At 39.2% G+C, this 18,901-nt stretch overlaps 1 protein-coding gene across 2 annotated transcripts in view; it reads right to left on the reverse strand.

The window, feature by feature from the left end:
• LOC131995343 (uncharacterized) overlaps positions 1 to 18,901 on the reverse strand; it is a 466,869-nt gene that overhangs the window by 135,768 nt on the left and 312,200 nt on the right. For both annotated transcript variants that reach the window (XR_009397394.1, XM_059363984.1), the window contains exon 5: positions 10,021 to 10,102. Coding sequence is in view for 1 of the 2 variants with exons in the window: in XM_059363984.1 (XP_059219967.1) it covers positions 10,028 to 10,102 (75 nt within the window). In the remaining variant the exon portion in view is untranslated. The remainder of the gene's footprint in view (positions 1 to 10,020; positions 10,103 to 18,901) is intronic.

Below are 18,901 nucleotides of genomic sequence, written 5' to 3' on the forward strand. Positions count from 1 at the left end.
AACCATGCTTCGGTGCATTGCAACATCACGGGCAGTATCAGTGTCTTGGCATAGAGTTATTTCATTTCAAAACTGGTATCACCTGTGATGCCGTGGTAGAAAAAGATGCTGTCTATTTCAAAGTTGTAGTTCCCACCTTTCCCCCTTTTTTATCTGCTCGGGTGTACAGAGCTTTGTGTCTTCATTTACTGCCAGACCCATTTTCGTAGACCGACCCATAATATCGATGTCTTCGGCATAGGCGATAAACAAATGTTCTCTTGTGAGTGGTGTGACGCACCTATTCGCAATTGCTTCTCTTATAATCTTCTCTTGTAGGATATTAAAGAGATCACACGATAGGGTGCCTCCTTGACTAATGCCTCGTTTGGTATTGAACGGTTCGGAGAGGTTCTTCCTTATATTTAGAAACTGGATAAACCATATGCTAAGGAACATAAATTGTGGTCCCATGACACAAAGATAAGGGAAAAAGTGGAACAGGCCACAGTGGGGCATTATATCACCACTCCTATGGGTGGCCACTATAAAGATGATCGCGTGGCAGCCGGTTCGGCAAGGGCTGCCGCCTCAGTGTACATGTTCGTCTTTTTTTTCGTCATGGGAGATGCACATCACGGAGTGCCTTCTCCGCACGCTTTTGGTTATTACCGGGATTGTACAGAACCCCGGACCCTGGTTCTGTACGGTTTGCCAGAAGCGCCTACATCATCGATCGGTGTCGGTGAGCTGTAATCGGTGCAATGAGTGGGTACATTTCCGATCTTGCTCTGGCCTCACTTTACTACGGGAGTATAGTCATACTGGATATGTTGCAAGGTGCTGTGCGAATATAGCCAGTTACGTCATCGCCTTCAGCGTCCTCTTCTGCGGACTATGAGCCCCCCGAACGAACATAAGCGGTAATTGTGGCTGGAGCACTTGGAGCAATGTAACTTAAGCACCGGTTTAGGCAAGCTGTGGTCAACTACTAAGTCACTCTCGAAACCTGGTGGATGGGATATAGGACCTCGTCGCTGATCCGAAGAGATGCGGCAGGTTTTTCAACTGTCAATTTATTGTGCATCCCGAGAGCGACAGGGCAAGGAAGAGAGCCATTCACCGTATCCGTGGTCTCCGAGCCGATGGACAGCCATTACAATTTACCGTGGGCGAAGTTATGAATGTCATCCGTTGCTCCAAATCATCCAAGGCGTTGGGCCCCGACGGAATCTCTACATTAATGTTGAAGAATCTGGATTTACCTGGAGTTGAGTGCCTTACTTCTGTTCCCAACCTGACACTCTTATAGTTCCGGATGTCTGGAAAATGGGCAGAGTGATCCCACTACTGAAGCCTAGAAAGGACCCGAGTTTGGGGGAGTCTTACAGATCGATCTCCCTTCTCTCACCAATAGCAAAGACGCTTGATGTATTACTCCTCCCGAGACTCGTAGGGGAGTTTCCATTCGCCGAGCATCAACATGGTTTTCGGAGACTGCATAGCACAACAACAGCTTTGCATGCCTTCACCGCACACATATGCCGTGGCTTCAATCGGCCTAGGCCATGTGACCACTGGACCCATCGAAGGCATTCAACACGGTCAGCCATGACAAACTATTTGAGGACATCGCCAACACGTCCCTCCAGCCAGGCCTGAAACGCTGGGTCGCAAATTATCACTGTGGTCGCCAGTCATTTGTGGAATTTAGGGATATGAAGTCGAAGCACCGTAGAGTGAAACAGGGAGTTTCCCAAGGTGGGGTGATATCTCTGGCACTGTTTAACCTCTACCTATCCTCCATTCCACCCCCTCCAGACGGCATAGAGATCGTATCATATGCGGACGATTGTACGATCATGACCTTAGGTCCCCACACATTGATGACATCTTCGATAGGTTGAACGTCTACCTCAACGAACTTGCTTCATATTTCGCTGTAAGAAATCTGAAGATATCCGCCACTAAGTGGTAAGTTATGCAGCGCCAGTGTGGTATCGCCAACTTTGTGACACGCAGTGGAATAATATTCAGATGTGTCAGAATGGACCACCTCCATCAGGAGACAAAGATCCTACCAGTGCGAAGACGTAACTACATGCTGTCTAAGCAATACCTTTTGGGCTGCTGTCGCAGAGACCATCCAAATCATCATCTTGTGGATAGATATCCAACGCCCAGAAGGCGCTACAAGAGAGAACCTCTAGATCAAGCGACACATCAAGCAGGTCTAGACAACATTCATGAAGACATTTGTAGCAGATGCGGTTAATGGCTACCGGGTGAATGTAGTCCTTGGAGAACGTCCGCCTCCCATTGCACCTGAAGAAAATGACCTCCCCCGGCAAACCAGAGTAGTTCTGGCTCAATTACGTTCCGGGAGATGCAGCCGCCTCAACTCCTACAGAGCAAGTATTGATGCCGACGTACAAGATGTATGTCGCGATTGTAGCCAGGGACCGCACGATACACGTCACCTGTTTAACTGCCCACCCAGACCCACTTGACTCAGACCCAGATCCCGGAGGACGCACCCCATCTTAGTCGCAGAGTTCCTGGGTCTTGACACTCAACAGAATCAAGCAGACGAAAGATAGAGCAAAACAAACTGCTACAACAACCACCTTTAATAACCCATTATCGATGCTGACTGAGGTTGGATGGGAACCCGTGTTCTACGCAGACGATGTTATAATACTTCTAATAGAAAAGGATCCAAACCAGCTATGCAGAAGGGTCAGCAGAGTCTTGCAGATGGCATACGATTGGTGTAGACCTAGGGGTCTCAACTCCATGTTAACCCAGAAAAGACAGAAATCTTCTTGTTCACGAGGAAGACACAGGTGCGTCAATTTAACGCACCACGTTTCCCCAATAGAACGATTTTGATACTTGACAAGGTCAAAGACTTAGAAGTGATCTTGGTCAGGAAACTAAATTTGAAGTGTAACACTCCCAGTCACATTAAGGAGAAATAATAACATATAGTTAGTCAAGCGACATGCGTATGCGAGCATGGTATTTAACTAAAAGCTCTTAAATTGTCGAAAATAAATAATCAAAGGGAAATGTTGTTCCATATATAGTGTAAAATTAGGCGCAGCGGAGCGGGCCCGGTTCAGTCGTCTTTTTATATATAGAAATGATTATGTGTTTGTTTGTGTGTTCCTTATAGACTCAGAAACGACTAAACCGATTTTCTTGAAATTTTCACTGATGGTGCATCATAATGATCCCGTAATGAAAAAAGGGTACTCCTTTTTTGATATCAGAAGGGGGAGCGGACCCTCCCCCTAACCCTAATTTTCAGAAACGCCAGATCTCAAAGATGAGTGGTACAATTGAAGCGAAATTTTTTTAAGCTCAATAATAGAAACCTACAAAAAAAAAATTTGGTGTTCAATTTTCGGATGGGATACCAAGGGGGGGGGGGGGGGGGCGCCCCACCCCAAAACCTACCAAATATATGAATACAACAATCACGACAATATGGGACTCAAATGAAAGGTTTTTGCGAGTAAAATACTAATCTGATATCCATCCCCAAAATACTTAATTACTGACCATGGCAATTAAGGGCTTAAATAAAAGGTATTTGAGTGTAGAATACGAATCGGATATCCAGATGTGAGACCAAGTGTTTGGGCGGGCAGCCCCTCCCAATATACCCCCCAAACCAAATAGAGGACAAATTTACGATCATAGCAATATGGGGCTCAAATGAAAGGTCTTTGGGAGTAAAGCAGGAATCTCATATCATTATTCGGTAAAAAGTGTCTATGGGGCCACCCCACCCCCATATCACCACCCATATAGGACGTATTTGCTGATAATTTCAATATGGGGTTGAATCTGATATATATTTTCAGGGCTAAGTCACTAAACGGCCGCCCCATCCCCCAAAACACCACCCAAACCGGTCATGTTTGCGTGTATGGGAATATGGGGCCCAAATGAAAGGTATTTGGGAGTAGAACACGTATTTGATATCAAAATTCGGGACCAACTAACAACCCCCCAAATGGGACGTATTTGCTCACTATGACAATTTGGGAATTAAAGGGAATGGATCTCGAACATATTCACTGACTTTTGCTATAAGGGGTTAAATGAAAGGTATTTGAGATTAGAAAACGAATATCCAATTTTGAGGCCAATGCCAATATGGGGTTCAAATAAATGATATTTGAGAGTAGAGAACGATGCTAATATATTTTCAGGGCAAAGTGCTTGGGGGACCACCCCGCTCCCCAAAACACCTCTAAATCGAGCATATTGTGGGGCTCAAACGAAATGTATTCGGGAGAAGAGTACGAGATTGATACTCACTTTCGGGACCAATTTTCTGGGGGTCCACCCCTTCCCCAAAAAACACCCCACAAATAGGAATTATTTACTAACCATCGCAATATGGGGCTCAACTAAAGGTATTTGGGAGTAGAAAACCAATCTGATATCCAAATGTGGGATCATGTATTTGGGACACCGCCCCTTTTCCAAAACACCGCCAAAGGAGTGAAACTCCTCTTAAACCAATATGGGGTTTAAATAAATGATATTTTAGCACGAGGCTGATATTTTTTCAGGGCCAAGTGTCTAGGGGACCACCTCACCCCCGAAAACACCCCAAATCCGGACAACATGACAATATCGGGCCGAAATAAAGATTTTTAACTATAGAGTATAACAAACACCCAAACGTTAATGAGCGTATTTATGGACCAATAAAGATCATATAGGATTCAGATAAAGGCATTTATATTATTATCTTCGTAGCATAGTATTTCACTAAAAGCTCTTTAACTGTCGAAATTGCATATTCAAAGGATAAATTTTGTTCCATATAAAGTAAAAAAAGGAGCAGCGGAGCGGGCCCGCTCCGTTCAGCTAGTTTAACTATAAAGTGGGCACATTTCTTTGAGTGTTTTCGCACTAACTTTTACATTGACTACGTGACGGAGGGATGGTGAGTATGCAAAACTATAGCGGCAGCAGCAGTTATACTACTCGTATCGTTATTTCCACTTTTATTATTCTACAGTGCTTGTTTTTTTTTTGTGGGCGTTAATTTTAAATTTTATGAGTTTGAAAAATATTTCTTACACAATTGCTAACAAGCCCACAAAAACGTTTGTCGTAAATATATATCGTATACACATATTTACATACAAACATTTGTACATTTTGAGCTGGCAGTGATTGTTGTTCGACGCCAAACAATGGCAAAGGCAACAACCACATTAGCAACGGGCCAACAAAGACAACAAACAAACACTGAATTGTTCATTGTCTTTAATAAATTTCCTTAAAGGTTGCCATGCATTCATTGTCTTTTGCCAAACGAGTGAGTGGTAGTAATAGGACTTGTCTTTTTTTGATGTAATTGCTATTTAGCTAAAAGTTACATTTTAAGAGTCTTCTAGTAGAGATTGACTGGGTTGTGAGTGAGTGTGAGTGTGTGTGTATGTGTGTGTGTGGTTTGGTACTTGGTGTGGTGTGTAGTGTTGGGTTGTGCTGCATGTGATCGCATTTAATTCAAATGTCACCCAATATAACCACCAAACCACCATGTTGTCAAGAACAACAGATGAGAAAAGCAACAAAAACAACAACTATTTAACAAATGAAAATCAAAGCCGACTTTTAGATATGCTACGCTGTCAATAACCCAAAATATTCTCAGATTAGAAAAGCAACAAAAATAACAACTATTTAACAAATGAAAATCAAAGCCGAATTTTGGATATGCTACGCTGCCGATAACCAAAAATATCCTCATTATTCACTGCACATTGCAACCGTTTACATTTTCATTTCAGCAGTTAGTTGCCCCACATCAACACGCACAGTTTGATCTCTACACAGAAAAAAAATCATGTACTTTATGAATAGTGTTCATAAAGTGTTGTCAATGTTCGAATTCCTGTATTTTATGAACTCAGTTCATAAACCAATAAATACCGGTTTGTTGCGAGTGCAAGAGAATGAAAATATGAATGCGTTCATGGTATATGTGTACTCCAAAATAGTAAAATATGAACTGATTCGTGCATTTAACAAGGCATTTTTGATAAATATGAACAATTTACATATATTTCAGAATTTTTTTTCCTTATTTAAGGAAAAAGTATATAATGGCTTGCGCTTCAGTATAAGAACTTGTCCATAAAATCTGAATTCAACACATTATGATAGATTAGGTTAGGTTGAAAATAGGTTGCGGATATTAATACACCCCATGACACTATGGACATTAGGATGGGTCGATTTTTTTTTTTTTCAAAAAATCGTATAGTATAAATATAAACTACATCCAATTCGAAAAAGTTTCACCAAAGAAATCATGTTCCTAAAATAAACTCCTAATCTGCGGCTTTCGATATTTTTGTGATCAAGGTACAGGTCGCATTTGTTGTTCGATTATCATAAGATTTGGCACAAGTCACTTTTTTTGGCCCCAGGACAAACGCTATTGAAATTGAACGAAATCAGTTCAGTTTCAGATATAGCTCCCATATATATCTTTCAATTACTGACCTCCTGCTTACTTCCTTTCAGTAATAGCCTCGTCTTCACACAATCCGGATCTCTCCATAGGATTTTTGTCTGCCTGTAGGACCGTATTATGGTCAGGCATATCAGTCCCAGGGTTTTCAATGTAGATTCCCAGGCTCACTCTGTCCTCTATCTTTAATCCATCCGTGCAACATGCTCTTACAGATGGCAATACTAGGGTTCCGACAATTCAAGACTGTGCCGCTGGCAGCAGTTCCCCGCACTGGACCTCAAGGTTCACCTCAGGTATCCAATCGGAAACCTCCTACATTCCATTCAGTTTTCCTATCGTTGCCTAGATTATACGGCGATGGTATGACCTGCTCCTATTGCCATTCCACTTTCCCATCGCCTTAAGTCTCATAGCCGATATGGCTGCTTTACATCTTAATCTGTATGCCAATGGGTCGGATATCTAGAATAGTCTGCAGTACCCTAGTGGGCGTCGTCCTCATCGCTCCGCCTATGCCAAGGCAACATGTTCTCTGAACCTGTTGTATTACCCTTTTGTTGCACTTTTTTTTTTTTCATACTACTGAGGCAGGCTTATGTAAGTTTTGGTCTAATCAGGCTCATGTAGAGCTAGTGGATTATCCTCGGATTCAGGCGCCATTTCTAGCGTACGGACCGTCTACATAGAGCCCCACATTTGTGAGCCTTCTTGCTACGCTCCTGAATATGACACACTAATAATATGTAACAAGTAGAAACATGCAAAGTTCGTCCGAATCGTGGGAACCCCCCACCATGGATTCTGCTAAAAATTCTGGTTCTAGGAATTGGACAAGGATGTTCGAGAGACCGGTTTACATGGGAGCTATATCAGATTATACGCCGATTTGGACCGTTCTTGGCACAGTTGTTGAGAGTCATAACGACAAATCGGAAGTCAAATCGGAAGAGTGGTTTATATGAGAGCTATACCAGGTTATAAAGGGTGATTTTTTTGAGGTTAGGATTTTCATGCATTAGTATTTGACAGATCACGTGGGATTTCAGACATGGTGTCAAAGAGAAAGATGCTCAGTATGCTTTGACATTTCATCATGAATAGACTTACTAACGAGCAACGCTTGCAAATCATTGAATTTTATTACCAAAATCAGTGTTCGGTTCGAAATGTGTTCATTCACCGTAACGTTGCGTCCAACAGCATCTTTGAAAAAATACGGTCCAATGATTCCACCAGCGTACAAACCACACCAAACAGTGCATTTTTCGGGATGCATGGGCAGTTCTTGAACGGCTTCTGGTTGCTCTTCACTCCAAATGCGGCAATTTTGCTTATTTACGTAGCCATTCAACCAGAAATGAGCCTCATCGCTGAACAAAATTTGTCGATAAAAAAGCGGATTTTCTGCCAACTTTTCTAGGGCCCATTCACTGAAAATGATTTGCAAGCGTTGCTCGTTAGTAAGTCTATTCATGATGAAATGTCAAAGCATACTGAGCATCTTTCTCTTTGACACCATGTCTGAAATCCCACGTGATCTGTCAAATACTAATGCATGAAAATCCTAACCTCAAAAAAATCACCCTTTACAATGATTTTTACCGTACTTGGCACAGCAGTTGGAAGTCATAACGGAACACCACACGCCGAATTCCAGCCAAATCGGACAAAATTTGCGGCTTGTAAGGAAGGAAGAAATCAATTCGGGGGGATAGGTTTATATGGGAGCTATATCAGGTTAGAGACTTATTTGAACCGTACTTGGCACAGTAGTTGGAAGTCATAACGGAACAACAAATGCAAAATTTCAGCCAAATCGAACAAAAATTGCGGCTTGTAAGGGCTCAAGTAGTTAAATCGGTAGATCGGTTTATATGGGAGCTATATTCGTTTATAGACCAATTTGGACCGTACTTGGCAGTTATTGAAACTTTTAACGGCTTGTAAGTACTCAAGTAGTCTAATCGGGAGATCGGTTTATATGGGAGCTATATCAGTTTGCAGACTGATTTGGACCGTATTTAGCACAGATGTTGGAAGTCATAACAGAATACGATGAGCAAAATTTCAGCTAAATCGGACACAAATTGCGGCTTCCAGGAGCTCAAGAAGTCAAATAGGGAGATCGGTTTATATGGGAGCTATATCTCAATCTGAACCGATATTGCCCATTTGCAATCCTCATCGACCTATATCATTACGAAGTATCTGTGCAAAATTTCAAGCGACAAGCTTCACACATTCGACCGCTTTCGTGATTTACAAATGGACGGACGGACAGACATGACTAGATCGACTCAGAACATCGAGACGAGGAAGACTTTATGGGGCCTTAGACGAATATTTCGAGGTGTTAATAAATTATGATTATGGAATTATGAAAAAATCGTACTTTTTTTTTTGTGTACTCCTTAAGTAAATTTATTGATGTCTATCTAACAGCTTTTATTAGTACTGGCTCTTGACTCTAATTTCAGATCTTCTCCCAAAAGCACTAATATTGGGTTGCCCAAAAAGTAATTGCGGATTTTTCATATAGTTGACGTTGAAAAATTTTTTCACAGCTTGTGACTCTGTAATTGCATTCTTTCTTCTGTCAGTTATCAGCTGTTACTTTAGCTTGCTTAAGAAAAAAAGTGTTAAAAAAAGTATATTTGATTAAAGTTCATTCTAAGTTTAATTAAAAATGCATTTACTTTCTTTTAAAAAATCCGCAATTACTTTTTGGGCAACCCAATATTTTTGCATCTTAAAAGTTAGCATCTCCGCCTATGACGCTAAACCTCTGGGTTCGAATCCGAGCGAGAAGATCAGAAAAAAATTTCACCGGTGGTTATCCGCTCCTTATGCTGGCGATGTTAATGAGGTACTATGCTATGTCAAACCTTCTCCACAAAGAGGTGTCGCTTTGCGGCACGCCGTGTGCACTCGGCTACAAAAAGGAGGACCCCTTTCATTGAACTTAAACATGAATCGGACAGCACTCGTTGATATGAGAGAAGTTTGCTCTTCCTCCTTAATGGAATGTTCATGGGCAAATTTGCAAACGTTTTTTTGAACACCAAATACCGCTATTAAGCCTTATATGATGTAGGGTACCTAGAGACTACCACACAATGTATATGTTTGTAGTGGCGGTAACTACCAACACATTACCGGTAAACGAACGCAATGCGAAGCAAACGTTTTTATTGCTGTGAAATGTAATCGTTTAGATCTGTCGGATAAGTCAATCAAATGTGATTTGTTTTAGACATAATTAACATTTTCAAAATCTTTGTTAAGGTGTGCAAGCAAACTAGCGACCAACGGGCGTATGTGATTTTTCGCGACTGTATGTAGTTGGCAGGTGTGCGGAGTGCGGTAGAGCGTGTGACTCTATTTGCATGTAAATGGGTGCGCGTGTGCAATCGATCAATAGGGTACGGGTGGGTGATAATGGGTGAACTATTATTATTATTGTATAATCGTTTCAAAAACCACACACACTAAACATTGTGAGAGTAGGCAAAACTAAGCAAAGTACTTACCACAAATTTAGTTAAATGTTGGTATTTCTAGTCTGGCAAGTTGACATGATTTTTGATGTGTTTTCAACGTCAGCGATTTGGGCTAAAAGAAATGTAAAAAGTAGATACTACATAAATGCCAAAAAAAAATAATTATAATTTAAATATTAAAATATAAAATCAAAAAATATCAGAACACAAAGATAATGGGGCCAAATAACAAGAAAAATCTCATTTTGGTTTCTTTTAGAAAAATCCTGCTGGGTTAGCCCTATTGAGGTGACTTTTTATATCTTTACATAAAATGGGGTCATTCTAATTTTGTCATTGCATCTTTAATATCTTGAAATAATGATCGACGAATCCAGGAAGTATATATAGCCTGGATCGTTATGACGCCATTACTGATTAATGATTGAAGCATCCCCTGAAGGAGCTGAAATCATTAACACTACAGTAAAAAGTTTATCAATAAAACTAAACTACTAAAAGATGCATTAGGGCGGGCTTGGAATCTGTAAATTTGAAAAGATGGGTCAGCAAAGGAACACCTCAAGAAGTACTGTCTCCTCTACTTTGAAGTATGGCCAATAACAATGAATTATAGTCTCTGGAAGAGATAACATGGCAATTTCGGTATGAGGAAAGTTTCCCAGCACTATAAGAGATATACTTCAGGAAGTTCTACGCGCAACAACGAGGTGGGCTACCGAAAGTGGTCTAGGTGTAAATCAGTGGAAGACAGAGTCAGTTGAAAGCAGCTTTTTGTTGTTGTTTCTCCCTCCCGCCCCTTTTTGTTCGATGTTAAAAAAAGGAGAACGAAAATTGCTTAGGTTTTTCGCAACCCTGTATATGTTCAAATCTCAAATGACAACAGTTTCTTAACAAATATACCTTTATCATAACGCACTGATTAGTGCACTAATTTTTTAACAAAATTAAAAACAGGTTTGCCATAAGTTTATAACAATTCTTTTTGTATGTTATTCAATATGAGAATACTTTTAACACTTGAAGAGAAATTATATATGTACAGATTAATATAAATGGTTTTATGACATAAAAATAATTCAGAGTCAAGATATTCTGTTCCTGGTTCGGACAATAAAGCAATGACTTCGGAATCAATTGCTCGCTTCTTCGTTAAAGTTGATATCCGCAAACTGCATTTATAAAGATCTGAAGATATAAGCAATCTGTGTTTAAAAGACAGTGCTAGTTTCTATTCTTGACGTTTTCCTAGTATAGAGTTCACGATAATTTCTTGCATCCTTGGTTCTTGACTCTTGAGCTTTCTCTGAAAGCTTCCTGAATAGGAAGAATACACGATGTAATTATTTCCTTTTCAAGAAAAAGGATTTTGTTTAAACTCACTGGCATCATGTACCAGGGATATTCGGACAAAAAAAGTTCTCTCTCTCGTGCATGGTTATCAAAAGTAACTTGATTTATTTTGAACCCATATCCGATGCAAGAAAGAATAGTATGAAACATTTTTATTAAAAGGTTTTCATGTAAGCCAGTTATGCTTGCAGTAGTTTTAGGATCTCCGAAAAATCTTCTCGCAGTATTTCGAATATTGGTGCTGCCACATTTTTGCTTGCTTCATTTTTAAATCTATTTTGAATGTGTTTCTTTCTATTCTCAACAATCTCTTTATTATCTTTGTAAACAATCCATTTTTCATCTCCAGTTATGATTCGTTTAAGGTGCATATCACAAGCGTTGATTCGGTTTGTTAAATGAATTTCTTTCAATACATGTGGTACCCAAATATCAAGCTTTTTCACCAGTCCAAGACTTTTTATGTGATAATGAACGGTTGATTATGGTATATTTAACTTCTCTCCTATCTCACGCTCAGTTACATGATGATCTAATTCGATTAATGCTTTGATTTGGTCATCATCAACTTCATTTGGCCGACCTGAACGTGGCTCATCTTTAAGTGAAAAATCTCCAGAAAGGAATTTGCGAAACCAATTTTGAAACCATACACATCTCGTAAGTTTTTAGCAACCTGCTCCGCGTTTTTTCCTTTACGGAAATAATAAAGTAAAATATGACGAAAATGCTCCTTTGTGGGCTCCATATTAAAATTGACGCCAAGCAAACAAATGTAAACAAAATTTCGCGCACTTTTTTCTAAAGCAAGCTAAAAGTAACAGCTGATAACTGACAGAAGAAAGAATGCAATTACAGAGTCACAAGCCGTTGAAAAAATTTGTCAACGCCGACTATATGAAAAATCCGCAATTACTTTTTAGGCAACCCAATATAACTTTTCGTCCGTTTGGAGTAGCATGCAATTGGAGGAGCACTATTGAAATGAGAAACATGCTGCAGTCAGACAGATTTTCTTCAGAAAAATTTTTATTTGTAGCTACTCTGTTTAGCGCCATCGCATCCCCATTTAATAATTGCGTTAACATATTTTATTCCTGGATTGGAAACACTTTCTCTTGCGCAATACACAGTCATCTTAAGCTATGATCAAATAATGATTGTAATTCAATTTCTGCACCCGATTTCGTTATCGATATGTTTTCAGAGCAACATTGAACCTTTGATTTCTTTATGCAAGTCTAAGAGGGATACATTTTCCGATTTATTTATGCAGTATGCTATCCGAGTATTTTATATGGATGGGTCGAAAAACTTGTATCTATTATCAGCGAAAGAGCATGGTGTAGCTGCAAACTTTTCGGGTTGCCAATTAACAACCATGATTATTTAAGTGCAGTGCCTTTTGACGGAGAAGTTGTACCTAAATCTTGAAGAATTTTCGCAGATATTCTTTCCCCTGATGCTTTCAGTTCCATTTCTGCAGCCATTAACAAATACGCGGTACGCGAAGATTCTGCAAAGTTCAGTTTTGCCCTAAATTTGCTACAGTTACTATTAGATGGTCTAACTTCAAGAAGGCAGGCTGAAAAATCCTAATTTTCGGATAACCATTCCGAATATTGTTCAAGAAAGCAGGTTTTCATTCGATTTGAACGTATCCATCTATTCTTAATGCTTAAACATAAATTATGACTATTTTTTTTTTAATTTCGGGTAGTCCACATCTCTCCCAATCATGCTTAAAATGACGTTTTCCAAAGCAGTTTTATCTATATTGTTTTTAAGCCACTCATCAAAAAGCATGGCAAGCGGCACAGACATCTAATAAGACAAGTAAGAGCGTGCTAAGTTCGGCCGGGCCGAATCTTATATACCCTCCAACATGGATCGCATTTGTCGAGTTCTATGCGCGGTATCTCTTTTTAGGCAAACAAAGAACATTGAATAAGAACTGTTATGCTATGGGAGCTATTTCAAGTTATAGTCCGATTCGGGCCATAAATGAATGCTGAACATTGTAGATGTCATTGTGTAATATTTTAGTACATTCTAATAAGAATTGCGCCTTGTAGGGGCTCAAGAAGCAAAGTTGAGAGATCGGTTTATATGGGAGCTGCATCAAGCTATAAATGGATTCGGACCATATTGGACACGTATGTTGAAGGTCATGAGAGAAGCCAATGTAGAAAATTTCTTTCTAGTTGGATGAGAATTGCGCCCTCTAGAGGCTCAAGAAGTCAAGATCCTAGATCGGTTTATATGGCAGCTATATCAAAATATGGACCGATTTGGACCATACTTAGAGCAGTTGTTGGAAGTGATACCAAAACACTACGTGCAAAATTTCAGTCAAATCGGACGAGAATTGCGCCTTCTAGAGGCTCAGGAAGTCAAGACCTCATGATCGGTCTATATGACAGCTATATCAAAACATGGACCGATATGGCCCATTTACAATCCCAACCGACCTACACTGACAAGAAGTATTTGTACAACATTTCAAGCGCATGGCTTTACTCCTTCGAAATTTAGCGTGCTTTTGACAGACGAACGGAGGAACAGACGGGCGGACATGGCTAGATCGACTTAAAATGTCATGATGATCAAGGCAAGGTCCCATCCTACGGTGGAGGGTATACCACGTACATAAGCAAGAAGATATACGTTTATCTAGGTTAGATTAGGTCAAATTGGCAGTCTGCCATCAGACTCGCTTTAACGTTTTCGGCGAATGTGATACTACAGGAAGAGGAGAAAGATACCTTCTAATTTCTACCTTTAAACCATCCAGATCGCTTTAAAAAGCCCAACAACTTGCGAATGTTCAATGTAAATGTAAATTTGCCCATGAACACTCCAGTAAGGAACTGGGGCAAACTTTTCATATATCACTAAGTGCTGTCCGATTAAAATTTTAAGCTCAATGATAAAGGACCTTCCTTTCGAACGGCGACACCCGTTCGTTCAGCGCCATAGGCGTCCATGCTAACCTCTGCGCTGCGATAGTCTCCATGTTTACATCCGCTAAATCATAGAAGTTCTCAATGAAATGAGAACCTAAAGTAGAACTCCTTCTGATTGCTCATTTCAGTACTATACGATATTGATAGTTAAGCAACACCGTATGATACAAAAACGAGACCGAATGGCATGGACGAAACTTAAAATAATAAGTACCGTTTGGTGCTAACTTTATTACAGAACTGGTATTGGTTGTAGTACCAAACTGTTATTTCTTTTAGTACCAATCTGTTATTGGGTTTAGCACCAGACCGTTATTGGTTTTAGTACCAAACTGTTATTGATTATTCCACCCCCTAATAAACCAAAAAAAAAATTTCAAAATAATCATAAAAAAAAATAAAAAAAAAACTTTGAAAATAATAATCAGAGAAGTTCTCAAAGAAATGAGAACCTAAAGTAAAACTTCTTCTGATTGCTCATTTCTGTACTATACGGTATTGATAGTTAAGCAACATCGTATGGTACAAAAACGATACCGAATGGCATGGACGAAACATAGAATGATTAGTACCGTTTGGTGCTAACTTTATTACAGAACTGGTATTGGTTGTAGTACCAAACTGTTATTTCTTTTAGTACCAATCTGTTATTGGTTTTAGCACCAGACAGTTATTGGTTTTAGTACCAAACTGTTATTGATTATTCCACCCCCTAAAAAACCAAAAAAACTTTAAAAATAATTTGAATCTAATTTGATTTCGACAGACGGGATGATAGCGAGTAACACTATTGTACTAATGATTCGACTAGCCACCTAAGAAACGTTTACAATTGGCGTGCATGTGATCAAATCCGATATGTTGTCTGGCAATTTCTTTACAGTAATCGGTAAAAATCCTTCATTTACTCTGATATTCATTCCCTTGGTAAAAGTAGCTCAACTCTCTCCCCCTACAGAATAAAAAAAAAAATAATACTGTAAATAATAAATTTATTGACCAGCCATACCAGGTACTCAAAATAAATTTTATTTATGTGTTTAACAACAAATTTTAAGTACAAAGCTTAACAACACTTCTGTCGCGATGACAAGTATACAAATGTGACACCATCAATTCTTAATAGCCTCCTTTGTCTGGTATTGAATTGATACCAAATGGTATTAAAAATCTTTACCAATGACGCGAACAAAATAATACCAGGCGGTATTGGCAAAGTACCGTCATTTAACTATCAGTGTAGTCTCTTCTTCCTGGACGTCCTTACAGCTTCGGCAAAAGCCGTTACTGGCAACCTTCAGTCTGTCAGCATGTTTTCCGATTAGACAGTGACCTGTCATGACGGACACAATGACTGAGATGTCTATTCTGATCAGTGACAACAAAGCAGTAGACCTATTCAAGTCAATACCAGGTCACATAATTTTGGAATTCTGATAAGAATTGCGCCTTGTAGGGGCTCAATAAGCAAAATTGGGATATCGGTATGTATGGGAGCTGTATCAAGCTATAGATGGATTCAGAACATATTGGACACGTATGTTGAAAGTCACGAGAGAAGCCGTTGTACAAAATTTCTTCCAAATCGGATGAGAATTGCGCCCTCTAGAGGCTCAAGAAGTCAAGATCCCAGATCGGTTTATATAGCAGCTATATCAAAATATGGACCGATTTGAACCATACTTACAACAGTTGTTGGACCTTCAGTCTGTCAGCATGTTTTCCGATTAGACAGTGACCTGTCATGACGGACACAATGACTGAGACGTCCGTTCTAATCAGTGACAACAAAGCGGTAGACCTATTCAAGTCTATACCAGGTCCCATATTTGTGGAATGTGATCATCTATCATTCGTTGACCTTCTGGCCTGATTCTGAAGGCTTCGATTACATGTCGCTAGAGGCATACAAACAGATTCCAGTTCCCCTAGAATGTGTAAAGTAACGGGTGATTTTTTAAGAGCTATACACATAAAATTCATGAAACGCAATTGGTGACCGTGACTGCGCCTCAAATGGTCCATCCGCTTAGTCCAATTTTGGAATAGTCTTTCCAACATTTCGGCCGGTATCTTACGAATAAATGCTTCAATTTTGTTGGTTCCGTCTTATAAACTAACCACTGATGTTTCGTGAATATAAAATACGCGGAGAAAGCATAGATGTGGTTAAACTATAGTTTAAACAGGGAAATTTTAAACGTTGCTTTAATATTTTGCAAAATGTACCATAATGGACTGGACATTTATTTACTTTTGAGTCTAAAGAATGTATTTAAATGAAAGAGATAAATATTCCCCGACCAAACTCGCAAAGTTTTTGTGTAGTAATATTTTAATTTTATTGGCTCATTGAATATCTATGTGACTGTACAAACATTTTTATACCCTCCACCATAAGACGGGGGGTATACTAATTTCGTCATTCTGTTTGTAACTACTCGAAATATTCGTCTGAGACCCCATAAAGTATATATATTCTTGATCGTCGTGACATTTTATGTCGATCTAGCCATGTCCGTCCGTCTGTCCGTCCGTCTATCTGTCGAAAGCACGCTAACTTCCGAAGGAGTAAAGCTAGCCGCTTGAAATTTTGCACAAATACATCTAATTGGTGTAGGTCAGTTGGTATTGTAAATGGGCCATATCGGTCCATGTTCTGATATAGCTGCCATATAAACCGATCTTGGTTCTTGACTTCTTGAGCCTCTAGAGTGCGCAATTCTTATCCGATTGGAATGAAATTTTGCACGACGTGTTTTGTTATTATATCCAACAACTGTGCCAAGTATGGTTCAAATCGGTCCATAACCTGATATAGCTGCCATATAAACCGATCTTGGGTCTTGACTTCTTGAGCCTCTAGAGGGCGCAATTCTTATCCGAATGGAATGGAATTTCGCACGACGTGTTTTGTTATGATACCCAACAACTGTGCCAAGTATGGTTTAAATCGGTCCTTAACCTTTTATAGCTGCCATATAAACCGATCTTGGGTCTTGACTTCTTGAGCTTCTAGAGGGCGCAATTCCTATCCGATTTGGCTGAAATTTTGCATGACGTATTTTATTTTTACTTCCAATAACTGTGTCAAATAAGGTTCAAATCGGTTCATAACCTGATATAGCTGCCATATAAACCGATCTGGGATCTTGACTTCTTGACCCCTAGAGGTCGCAATTATTATCCGATATGCCTGAAATTTTGTACGACGGATCCTCTCATGACCACCAACAAAGGTGTTTATTATGGTCTGAATCGGTCTATAGCCCGATACAGATCCCATATAAATCGTTCTCTCTATTTTACTTCGTGAGCCCCAATGGGCGCAATTCTTATACGAATTGGCTGAAATTTTACACAGGTCTCCAACATATAATTTAATTGTGGTCCGAACCGGACCATATCTCGATATCGCTCTAATAGCAGAGAAAATCTTTTCTTACATCCTTTTTTGCCTAAGAAGAGATGCCGGGAAAAGAACTCGACAAATGCGATCCATGGTGGAGGGTATATAAGATTCGGCCCGGCCGAACTTAGCACGCTTTTACTTGTTGTGGTTTTTCATTGAACATTCTCCTGGAGTTATGTTTATGGGCCTTTCCTTGGCTTGGATATAGACATCAGGGCACCATAGCTTTTAAGTTTTTATTCTCCTCGGTCCCAAACATACCAATGAAGTGAGTAAAACCACACATACTCAAGAAAACAAAGAAATTTTAATCCCTTTAGCAACAAAAATACCCCAAAAAAAATATGGTTAATATGGCTTTATAAGAGTTTAACATCGATAAAATACATAAATATTTTATAAAAAAAAAAAAAAAAACTGAAGACATTTGCCAAAGTCTTATAACCATATAAGCAATACTATCCCCAAAACAACCCCGAAAAAAATGAATGCGTCCAAGTTAAGTAAGTGTGTTATTATCCAGACTGCTTTAGCACCACTTGCTCCTAACATTTATAGATAAACGTTAAATGCAAAGACGTTAGCAGCACTACCGGCAATGGTCCATTATGTCAAAATCAATTTTGGCTAATAGTGTTTGTTTTTCCACTGTGTTTGGCTGTCTGATTTCTTGGTAATCTCTATTAAGCTTTGAGGCAAACAAAAACTGCGGTTTTTGATAGCAATTTTTGTTCAGCTTTTGAATGATTATCAAAAAGATTTTAATAAATTTTAATTTTTCCTTTATCGCTTATTTTGTTAATGTTTGCTCTGGGGGTTTTGTTTGTTTGTTTGTTTGTTTATTGAGTGTAACACCAGCACAACAAGATTATATCTTATATGTTAATGTGCTGATTCGCAATAGAGTATATAAAATAATGATTATTCTTTTTTAAAAGGATATTAACTAATCTTAACATTTTAAATTATAGTAGTAAATATTAAGGACATTTAAAGAAAAATAATTCGTAGTTCATTTAAAAAATTTAAATAGCTCATTTTTGAATGAAGTTGCATTGCTTATGCTCTGTATGTTGGGAGGTAGGTTGTTCCAGAGACGCGTACTATGTACAATGTACTGTCGTTCAGAGGTTTGTGTGGCAAATCGTGGTTGAATGAGTTTTAGGCCACGGTTGGATCT

This window comes from Stomoxys calcitrans, chromosome 1, assembly GCF_963082655.1.
Source record: "Stomoxys calcitrans chromosome 1, idStoCalc2.1, whole genome shotgun sequence".
Taxonomy (NCBI): Eukaryota; Metazoa; Arthropoda; class Insecta; order Diptera; family Muscidae; genus Stomoxys; species Stomoxys calcitrans.